Here is an 11,927-nt window from a genome sequence, read left to right on the forward strand (position 1 = left end):
TAATAGTGCAATTGCTGGGTCGTAGGGTAGTTCTATTTTTAATTTTTTGAGGAACCTTCATAGTGTTTTCCAGAGTGCCTGCATTCCTATATTTTACTTTGGTTTTTAAAGGCATCTTGCTGAATATAGAATTTTAGGTGGAAAGTTAATTTTATAATGTTGAAGATCTCATTCTGTGTTTCGACTTCATTGTTTCTGTTTAGAAATCACTGTTAATCTGTTAATCGTTTGAAGCTAATTTGTCCCTGTTTTGGATACTTTTAAGATTTTTGTATTTGTCTTTGATATTTTTGTAGTTTTACTTGGATGTATCTAGGTGCTGATTTCCCTCTATGTATCTGCTGCTTAGGCTTCTTAAATCTAGGGATTGATGTCTTTTATCAGCCCTGGAGAAATCGCAGCTTGTATCTTTTCAGATAATGGCTCTGCTTTGTTCTTTCTCCTTTCTCATTAAGATTTCCATTAAATGTATGTTAAACCTCAGTCATAATTTTGCCTCTCTGTGCTGCATTCTGTGTAGTTTTTTTCTGATCTCCCAGTTTATTAATTCTCTCTCCAGTGAATTGTCTCCTTTAAACTTTTCTGTTAATTTTTTAGTTTGTTTTTGTATTTTCAGTTCTGTGAATTCCATTTGCCTGTTTGTTATTTGTATTTGCTCCAGGTGTTTTGAAGCTAGTCTTTTATTTGTTTAAACAAAGTAAGTGTAGTTGTTTTATAGTCTCCAGTCTAATTAATATCCAAAGCATTTTTGAGGCCGATTTATTTTATTTTTTTTCCTGACTTGTTTCTGTTGATATTGTTTCATAGTCTTTTTTCCTCTTTATGCCTAGCTTTCTTGATGTATTGGTCAATGTACTTGAATAAATTATTTTTTGGATAGTTTGAGGCTTGTATGATGAAACCTTTCTCCAAAGAAGATTTTCATTTGCTGCTGCAAGGCACCTAGGGGAATGTATTAATCTCCTTAATCCAGATCCAAGACTTGAGGATTCTTGGTTCTCTGTGGTAATCTATGTGAACCCTGATGGCAAGTCTGTGAAGGGGCTGATTTAATTCTAGTGCAGTGTTACTCTGAGGGTGCCACTTTTTGGGACTGTAGCTTTTTAAAAAATCAGACCTTCTCTCTTGGGCACACTCTTAGATTTGACTCTTGATTTGCTCAGCCAAAATTTCTCAGCTCTATCTTTTGGACGGCAAATGATCTTAGGGCAAAAACAGGTTTGGAGGCTGGGTTTACTTTGTGTTCTTGCCTTCTCTAGATTTTAGATTTCACTTTTATTGGTGCCTCTTCAGTGCTTGAAGGATTTTCTTTTTAAAAATATTTCAATCAGGTTTATCAGTTGATCTCAGCAGGAATTTGCCTTTATCACAGAGGCTATTTCTTTTTTTCTTTTTTTTTTTTTTTTTTTTTTTTTTTTTTTTTTCAACGTTTTTTATTTTTGGGACAGAGAGAGACAGACCATGAACGGGGGAGGAGCAGAGAGAGAGAGGGAGACACAGAATCGGAAACAGGCTCCAGGCTCCGAGCCATCAGCCCAGAGCCTGACGCGGGGCTCGAACTCACGGACCGCAAGATCGTGACCTGGCTGAAGTCGGACGCTTAACCGACTGCGCCACCCAGGCGCCCTCTTTTTTTCTTTTTTAACTTAGAGGTATTTTTGCTTGGTTTTCTTGTGTTCTTTTCTGAATTATCTGTTTTATTCTAGGGTTTTTTTTTTTTTTTAATAAATTTTAATTTTTCCTTTCTCTCTAGTCTGCCTAGTAATTTCCATTCCGTTTAGGAATGAGGTAGTTAAGAAGTCTGTTCGGAAGCTGTGTGTGTATGGGAAGGTGGTTTTTGCCTGGCACTTTTACTTTAGGGTGGGCTGGGGTGGGACCAGATGTTAAGCTGGGGTCTGGAAAGCCTTACTTTGGGGAGCTGGCATTTTCAGAGGCTCCTGTAGTTCTTCAGGTAATTCATTTAGTTTATTAGAAGAGAACCCCTGATTTTTTCCCATTTTGTTTTCTGGTAATGCTCCATGCTGGAAGGGTTGTAGGGAGATGGGGCCAGCTGTTTCTTATGTAGACCCTCAGGTCACTAACCTTTCTGACCTGTTTCTTTCTGTCATTCCTGGTGTCTGAGTCTGGCTGGAACTTCCCCAAGGGTCTCCTAGGCGATGGGCTCCCACCTCTGTTGCCCCCCTCTATTCATTCTAGGCTGATTTGTTTTTCTATTTATAAACATACTTCAATCAGATTTCTATTCAGCTTTTTGTTGAAATCTCTTAACTGCTGATGGGCCCCATTCTTTATTGTGGATTTATACCTTCTTAAAACCTTTTATTTCTTTTGAATGGAATCTTGGAAGGGAGGGCATACAAATTTGTGAGCTCAGTCTCCCATCTTGAACTGGAAGTTTCTCAAAAGGTTATGAACTTTTTGCTTAGAAAACCTTTCTCCTTTATTCTGTATTAATCACACTTTGTATGGAATCCCCAAATGCTCATTAACTAACACAACGACTTCTTTGCTCTGTTCCCCACATCTCATTTTAACTCTCTAGACCTGTATGCTTAACTCTCAGCTGCCCACTTTCTGTAGTGACATGTTCTTTCTCTGAGATCTTTTGGATGGATATTCCCCCAAATGAGTAATTTGATCTTAGAGAATTGCCAGTACCAGAGCAGCTTCTACTCTAACTTTGCCCAGTTTGTGACACTCATCCAGTTCTTGAGGCACCTTGCTTTACATGTTGCTCTTTGTTTTTGTTTTTGTTTTTGTTTTTGTTTTAAAGGAACTTTGGATTGATTGCTGAGCTGGGCAGTTTTGTGAGCCTTTGGATTGATTGCTGAGCTGGGCAGTTTTGTGAGCCTTCACCTGCGTCCTTCGGACAGCCCCTCTCCTGCAGGCCTCATCTTTGAAGAACGGAGTATTTGGAATATTGTACTTATATGCTTTTCCTGTCCTACCTTCACCTAAGCCGAGATAAGCAGAGATCTTACATGTTAGCTTTTCTCTACAAGGTCTTCCACCTACTGTGTCTTCCATTTAGGCTTGGATGCAGCCTATGCTGTTTGAGGCAGAGAAAAAGAAAATGATTTGTGTAGGTTGCTTAATGAATGATGAGGAACATAATAAAGGTTTCTGATCAATTTCAACATAGTGTGTTTTATAATCTTGCCTTTGTCCTTGTCGTTGTGACCAGAGGACCACCATGCCCAGTTACAGATCTTTCCGATCTTCCTTGCCAGCTGTTCTAAACCTCATTCCTTTGATTTATTTGCTTCTTTTTCCCCCAGTATGTCACCAGAATGTGATTCCAGGATTTATGGGATGCCACTTAAGTTCTTCAGAAGTTTAAATAAATGTGATCATAGTTTTAAAATCAGTTAAAATTTTAACAGCTTTATTGAGATATAATGTACATACTGTACCATTCACCCATTTAAAGTGTACATTTTAGTAGTTTTTAGTACATTCACAGATATGTGCAGCTATCACCACACTCAATTTTAAAATATCTTCATACTGATGGAATCATATGATTTATGGTATTTTGTGTCTGGCATCTTTCACTTAGATAATGTTTTCAGGGTTTGTTTATATTGTAGTATGTATCAGTACCCATTCCTTTTTTTATTTTTTAAATTGTGGCAAAATACACATCATGTGACATTTATTGTTTTAACTATTTTTAAGTGTACAGTTTTGTGGCATTAAGTATATTCACACTGTAGTGCAACTGTCACCACCATCCATTTTCAAAACATTTTTCATACTCTGAAACTGCAACTGTAGCCATTAAATAATAACTGCTCATTCTCCCCTCCTTTAGGTCCTGTTAAATTTTGGTTTTTAAGGGAAGGCTTGGGTGATCTAGCAGGAAGGAGGCAAAGTACTTGGAGAGTAGTGGTTAAAGAGAGCAGCAGGAAGCTGATTTAAACACTTGATCGTTTTTCAGATTCATCTGTGGCATTTGTTTAAAATGCCCATTTCTACGACCCCTAGGCCTAATAAATTAGAATCTCAGGGGGTGGAGCTCCAAGAATCTCTCTTATTATTTTTTTTCAAACAAATTCCCCAAGAAATTTTCTTCCCACCACTGGTTCACAGTCTACAGGAAAATGTAAATCTCCCTCCTAAGGGCAGGGGGAGATGAAGTATGTAGAATGTCTAGAATAGAGAGGAAGTGAAGGAAAACAACCACCACTCTTTAAGAAGTAAGGGGTAGGGGGGACCTGGATGGCTTAGTCTCTTATGCCTCTAACTTGGTTTCGGCTCAGGTCGTGATCTCAAGGATGTGAGATCAAGGCCTGCGGTGTTGGACTCCTTGCTGGATGTGGACCCTGCTTGAGATTCTCTCCCTTTTCCGTCCCTCCCCAGCTCGTGCTACCTCTCTCTCCCCCCCCCCCCCCCAAAAAAAAAACAAAACAAAAAAAGTGAGAGGGGAACACCAGATATTGTAGGTCACCTGGTGAAGGTCCTGTATCACGGAAAGGACTGGGCACACAAAGGTGCAGAGAAAGATTCAAACCAAAGGAGGGCCCCAGTGAGACAGTCTGCAAAGCTGTTTGTTGAATCTATTTAATGTATTGGTGATCTCTAGTACATCAACACTTCTTTTCTATACAGTACTCACGATGCGCAATACCTGGCCCATGAGTCCTGCATGCATATCTTTTGAACTGATTCATCATTTATAAAATAGCCAGTGTCATGGTAAGAAGTGGTCTTGGAATGCTGCCATAAAGCCTGCAGGTGACCTAGGAATTCAGAGGCTCCTACATTCCTGGGCCATAACCAGTAGGAGGAGGCTGACTCCCTGAGCCCTTGGTAAAGGCAGCCACCATTAGACCACCATTTGGTAGATGTGTTCTCTTCTGCCAGATGAGGTTAAGGTTGTGACAGTTTTAGGAATTTTCCTTGGAGTTTCCTGAGAAATGACAGTTACACTTTTCCTCTGGATTCTGGCCCAGAAGCCTCCAGACGCTAAATAGTGTATCAATTGCAATATAGAATTCTTGCTGCTCTTTCATTGCAAGCTACCTGAACCTCAGGCATGTGTTGTCCCTGTATGCAAGATCTGGTGAAATGCAAAGGAAACAAGTATGAGGCTCTGCTCAGAAGTGCATGATCAAAGCCGTTTGCTCATAATAATATGCTCCAGTATGTGAGTGATGGTAGATCTCCCCAGGAATTTGGAAATAAGCTAGGAGGATTACCTTTTGAAAGTGGAACCTCTAAGGCTTTTCAGAGACTAAATGGCTCCCAGACTCAGACCTGATCAAATACATCAAGAAGAATCTGCCAGTCAGTAGAGGGCACTGGTTAGTTATGAACAGTAGGAAGGAGTCCCAGAGACAAATTGATAGGGCTCATTCTCCACTAGGTAGGGTAGCTTGAACCTTAGTGCTCTGAGGTGTTGACCAACTGTGTCATCCTGTCCCATTCAGGTGCCTTCAAACACTGTAGTCATATCCAATGTCCATGGGGTCATTGTGGGATCTAGGCTCCTTCCATCCAATTGCTTTGTCAGTCCCTTCTATGTTGTACTGTCCAAGAGAACTTTCTGTGATGATGGAAATGTTCTGTATCCATGCTGTAGCCACCTACCAGCAACATGTGGCTACCACACGTGTGGTTAGCGTAACTGAGGAACTAAATTTTTTAATTAATTTTTAATTTATTTAAGTTTTTATTTTGTTATGTATGTATGTATTGTCAAGTTAGCTAACATACAGTGTAGTCTGGGCTTCAGGAATAGATTTCCGTGATTCATCACTTTCATACCATAGCCAGTGCTCATCCCAACAAGTGCCCTCCTCAATGCTTAATACCATTTTCACCATCCCCACAACCCCCCACCCCCATAACCTTCAGTTTGTTCTCTGTATTTAAGATACTCTTATGGTTTGCCTCCCTTTCTGTATCTTATTTTTCCTTCCCGTCCCCATGATTATCTAAAATTCCACATATGAGTGAAATCATATATCTGTCTTTTTCTGACTTATTTCGCTTAGCATAAAATACCCTCCAGTTCCATCCATCTTGTTTCAGATGGCAGGATTTCATTCTTTTTCATTGCTGAGTAGTATTCCATTATATATATATACCACATCTTCTTTATCCATTCATTAGTTGATGGACATTTGGGCTCTTTTCATACTTTGACTATTGTGGATAGTGCTGCTATAAACATTGGGGTGCATGTGCCCCTTCGAATCAGCACTCCTGTATCCTTTGGATAAATACCTAGTAGTGCAATTGCTGGGTTGTAGGGTAGTTATTTTTAATTTTTTGTAGAACCTCCACATTGTTTTCTAGAGTGGCTGTACCAGTTTGCATTCCCACCAACAGTGCAAGAGGGTTCCCCTTTCTCCACATCTTCACCAACATCTGTTGTTTCCTGAGTTGTTCATTTTAGCCACTCTGACCAGTGTGAGGTTGTCTCATTGTGGTTTTGATTTGTATTTCCCTGATGATGAATGATGTTGAGCATCTTTTCGTGTGTCTGTTTGCCATCTGAATGTCTTCTTTGGAAAAGTGTTTGTTCATGTCTTCTGCCCATTTTTTCACTGAATTATTTGTTTTTTGGGTGTTGAGTTTGGTTAAGTTCTTTATAGATTTTTGATACTAACCCTTTATCTGATATGTCATTTGCAAATATCTTCTCCCATTCTCTTGCAGCTTTTTAGTTTTGTTGATTGTTCCCTTTGCTGTGCAGAAGCTTTTTATCTTGATGAGGTCCCAATAGTTCATGTTTGCTTTTGTTTCCCTTGCCTCTGGAGACATGTCAAGTACGAAGTTGCTGTGGCTGAAATCAAAGAGGTTACTGCCTGTTCTCTCCTGTAGGATTTTGATGGTTTCCTGTCTCACATTTAGGTCTTTCATCCATTTTGAATTTATTTTTGTGTATGGTATAAGAAAGTGGTCCAGTTTCATTCTTCTGCCTGTTGCTGTCCAGTTCTTCCAGTACCATTTGCTAAAGAGACTGTCTTTTTTCCAATGGATGTTCTTTCCTGCTTTGTCAAAGATTAGTTGGCCATCCATTCTTGATCCATTTCTGAGTTCTCTATTCTATTCCATTGGTCTATGTGTCTGTTTTTGTGCCAATACCATGCTGTCTTCATGATTACAGCTTTATAATACAGGCTAAAGTCCAGGATTGTGATGCCTCCAGCGTCGTTTTTGTTTTTGTTTTTTTTTTCAACATTGACTGTTTGGGGTCTTTTGTGGTCCCATACAAATTTTATTTTATTAAAAAAAAATTTTTTTTTAAACATTTATTTATTTTTGAGACAGAGAGAGAGCATGAACAGGGGAGGGGCAGAGAGAGAGGGAGACACATAATCTGAAACAGGCTCCAGGCTCTGAGCAGTCAGCACAGAGCCCAATGCAGGGCTCGAGCTCACAGACTGTGAGATCATGACGTGAGCTGAAGTCGGACGCTTAACCGACTGAGCCACCCAGGTGCCCCCCCCCCCCCCATACAAATTTTAGGATTGATTGTTCTAGCTCTGTGAAGAATGCTGGTACTATTTTGATTGGGATTGCATTGAGTGTGTAGATTGCTTTGGGTAGTATTGACATTTTGAAAATATTTGTTCTTCCAGTCCATGGGCATGGAATGTTTTTCCATTTCTTTGTGTCTTCTTTTCTTCAATTTCTTTCATAAGCTTTCTGTAGTTTTCAGTGCACAGATCTTTTACCTCTTTGGTTAAGTTTATTCCTAGGTATTTTATGGTTACTGGTGCAATTGTAAATGGGATAGATTCCCTGATATCTCTTTCTGTTGCCTCATTATTGGTGTATAGAAATGCAACCGATTTCTGTACATTGATTTTATATCCTGCGATTTTGCTGAATTCATGTATCAGGTCTAGCAGTTTTGGGCTGAGTCTTTTGGGTTTTCTATGTAGAGTATCATGTCATCTGCAAAGAGTGAAAGTTTGACTTCTTTGCCAGTTTGGATATCTTTTATTTCATTTTGTTGTCTGATTGCTGAGGCTAGGACTTCCAACACTATGTTGAACAACAACACTATGTTGAACAGTGATGAGAGTGGACATCCCTGTCGTGTTCCTTATCTCAGGGGGAAAGCTCTCAGTTTTTCCCCATTGGAGATGATATTATCTGTGGGCCTTGCATATATGGCTTTTATGATGTATATTCCTTCTATACCGACTTTCTTGAGGGTTTTTATTGAAAAGTGATGCTGTATTTTGTCAAATGCTTTTTCTGCATCTTTGACAGGATCATACGGTTCTTTTCCTTCCTTCTATTACTGTGAGATATCACGTTGATTGATGTGCAAATATTGAACCAGCCCTATAGCTAAGGAATGAATACCACTTGATTGTGGTGAATAATTCTTTTAATATACTGTTGAATTCAATTTGCTAGTATCTTGTTGAGAATTTTTGTATCCCTATTCATTAGGGATATTGGCGTGTAATTCTTTTTAGTGGGGTCTTTGGTTTGGGGAATCAAGGTAATGCTGGCTTCATAGAATGAGTTTGAAAGCTTTCCTTCCATTTCTATTTTTTGGAACAGTTTGTGCAGAATAGGTATTTACTCTGCTTTAAATGTCTGGTAGAGTTCCCCTGGGAAGCCATCTGGCCCAGGACTCTTATTTGTTGGGAAATTTTGATAACCAATTCAATTTCTTCACTGGTTATGAGTCGGTTCAAATTTTCTATTTCTTCCCTTTGGAGTTTTGGTAGTGTGTGGGTGTCTAGGAATTTTTCCACTTCTTCCAGGTTGTCCAGTTTGCTGGCATATAATTTTTCATAATATTCTATAATAATTGTATTTATGTGGTGTTGGTTGTAATTTCTCTTCTTTCATTCATGATTTTATCTATTTGGGTTCTCTGTCTTTTCTTTTTTTTTTTTTTTTTTTAAATTTTTTTTTTTTTAACATTTTTTTTTTTTTTATTTATTTTTGGGACAGAGAGAGACAGAGCATGAACGGGGGAGGGGCAGAGAGAGAGGGAGACACAGAATCAGAAACAGGCTCCAGGCTCCGAGCCATCAGCCCAGAGCCTGACGCGGGGCTCGAACTCACGGACCGCGAGATCGTGACCTGGCTGAAGTCGGACGCTTAACCGACTGCGCCACCCAGGCGCCCCACTCTGTCTTTTCTTTATGAGAAATCTGGCTAGGGGTTTATCAATTTCTTTTGTTGTTCTAAAAACCCAGCTCTTAGATTCATTGATCTGTTCTACAGTTTTGTTTTGTTTTATTTGGATTCTGTATTGTTTATTTCTGGCTCTAATCTTTATTATTTCCCCCTCTTCTGCTAGCTTTGGGCTTTCTTTGCTGCTGTCTTTCTAGTTTCTTTAGATATGAGGTTATATTATGTATTTGGGGCCTTTCTTGCTTCTTGAGATAGGCCTGAATTTCAATGTATTTTTCTCTCAGGGCTGCCTTTGCTGCATCCCAAAGGATTTGGACTGTCATGTTTTCATTTTCATTTGCTTCCATATATTTTTTAATTTCCTGATTGACCCATTCATTCTTTAGTAGGATGTTCTTTAATCTCCACGTATTTGGGGGCTCTTCAAATATTTTCTTATGGTTGATTGCAAGTTTTGTAGCATTGTGATCTGATAATATGCATGGTATGATCTCAATTATTTTATATTTGTTGAGGGCTGTTTGTGACCCAGTACGTGATCTATTTTGGAGAATGTTCCATGTGCACTCGAGAAGAATGTGTATTCTGCTGCTTTTGGATGAAAAGTTCTGAATCTGTTAAGTCCATTTGGTCCAATGTGTCATCCAGAGCCATTTTTTTCCGTATTGATTTTCCACCTAGATGATCTGTCCATTGTTGTAAGTGGAGTATTAAAGTCCCCTACAATCATGGTATTATTATCTTTACATTTCTTTATGTTTGTGATTAATTGATTTATATATTTGGGTGCTACATGTTGGGGGCATAAACATTTACAATCATTAGCTCTTCTTGATGGACAGACCCCTTAATTATGATATAATGCCCTTCTTCATCTCTTGTTACAGTCTTTGGTCCATAATCTAGTTTGTCTGATATAAGTATGGCTACTCCAGCTTTCTTTTGCCATCCAGTAGCATGATAGATGGTTCTCCATCCCCCCACTTTCGTTCTGCAGGTGTCCTTAGGTGAAATGAATTTCTTGTAGGCAGCATAAAGATGGGTCTTGTTTTTTCTTTATCCATTTTGATAAAGAATGTCCCTGTGTCTTTTGATTGGGTCATTTAGTCCATTTACATTCTGAGTGATTATTGAAAGATATGAATTTAATGTCATTGTGTTATCTGTAGGTTTCATGCTTGTGCTGATGTCTCTGGTCCTTTGTAGTCTTTGCTGCTTTTCACTCATAGAGCCCCCTTTAGGATCTTTTGCAGGGCTGGTTTAGTGGTCATGAACTCCTTTAGTTTTTGTTTGTCTGGGAAAGCCTTTATCTCTCCTTCTATTCTGAATGAGAGCATTGCTGGATAAAGGATTCTTGGCTGCATATTTTTCCTGTTCAGCACATTGAATATTTTCTGCCACTCCCTTCTAGCCTGTCAAATTTCAATGGATAGGTCTGCTACTACCCTTATGTGTCTACCCTTGTAGGTTAAGGCCTGTTTGTCCCTAGCTGCTTTTCTCCTTATCTTTGTATTTTGCCAATTTCACTATGATATGTCCTGGTATTGGCCTGTTTTTGTTGATTTTGAAGGGAGTTCTTTGTGCCTCTTGGACTTGGATGCCTCTGTTTCCTTCTCCAGATTAGGGAAGTTCTCAGCTATAATTTGTTCAAATAAACCTTCTGCCTCTTTCTCTTTCTTCTTCTTCTTTTGCAACTCCCTTGATATGGATATTATTTTGGTTCATTGAATCACTTAGGTGATTAGGTGATTAGATCTCTAATTCTCCCCTCATGGTCTGTTAATTTCCTTTCCCTCTTTTTTTCAGCTTCATCATTTTCCATAATTTTATCTTCTATTTCACCTATTCTCTCCTCTGCTTCTTCCATCCTTGTTGTCACTGCATCTAGTTTATTTTGCACCTCATTTACAACATTTTTTAATTCATCACAACTAGTTCTTAGGTCTTTGATCTCTGCAGCAACAGGTTCTTTGCTGTCTTCTATTCTTTTTTTTTCAAGTCCAGCTATTAGTCTTTTGACTTTTATTCTGTATTCTTGTTCAGATATATTGTTTATATCTGTTTTGAGCAGTTCTCTGGCTGTCATTTCTTCCTGGAATTTCTTTTGAAGGGAACTGTTCCATTTTGTCATTTTGGCTAGGTTTCTGTATTTTATGTGTTTTAATAGCTTGTTATGTGTCCTGCACCTGTGAGTACTACTATATTAAAAAGGTGTCATACGTTGTCCAGGGCCTGGCACTTCAGGAAGTGTTTTTTGGAACATTTTGTGTACTGTGTTGTTGTGTCTTTGGCTCTTCTATCCCGCTGCTCATGGTGGTGGATTGATTGGACCTTCCACCAGATGTCCTTTGATTTGTTCATTGAAGTAACCCTGGAAAAAAGGAAAAGGGGGGAGGAACCCCCCATACAAAGAGAAAAATGAAAGGGGTGAAATAAAAAAGACCAGGCAGAGAATCAAAGAGATCGTAAGACTTATTCCAGAGAGAGAGAGAGAGAGAGAATAAAGGAGATACAGAAAAAGGTATAAAAAGAATAGAGTAAAAATGCCTGATTAAACAAATAAACAACCAGAACAGAGAAAGAAAAAAAAAGGATGTGTGTGTGTGTGTATATATATATATATACGTATATATACACTCATATATATGTATATATATATATATATATGGTTATATATATATGTATATATATATGATTATATATACATATATATATGATTATATATATATATGTATATATATATATGATTATGGTCATATATATATGTATATATAATCATATATATATATGATTATATATATATACACACA

At 38.4% G+C, this 11,927-nt stretch overlaps 1 protein-coding gene across 3 annotated transcripts in view; it reads left to right on the forward strand.

The window, feature by feature from the left end:
* The window catches only part of POLE4 (DNA polymerase epsilon 4, accessory subunit), a 128,198-nt gene that overhangs the window by 8,781 nt on the left and 107,490 nt on the right, over positions 1–11,927 (forward strand). Inside the window, exon 4 of one of the 3 annotated variants that reach the window (XM_049651793.1) lies at positions 2,774–3,137. The exons of the other annotated variants lie outside the window; for them this stretch is intronic. Within the exon in view, the coding sequence (XP_049507750.1) occupies positions 2,774–2,787 (14 nt within the window). The 3' untranslated portion in view covers positions 2,788–3,137. Of the gene's footprint in view, positions 1–2,773; positions 3,138–11,927 lie in introns of those variants that run through there. 3 annotated transcript variants of the gene reach the window in all.

The sequence above is a fragment of the Panthera uncia genome (assembly GCF_023721935.1).
Source record: "Panthera uncia isolate 11264 chromosome A3 unlocalized genomic scaffold, Puncia_PCG_1.0 HiC_scaffold_11, whole genome shotgun sequence".
NCBI classification, from domain to species: domain Eukaryota; kingdom Metazoa; phylum Chordata; class Mammalia; order Carnivora; family Felidae; genus Panthera; species Panthera uncia.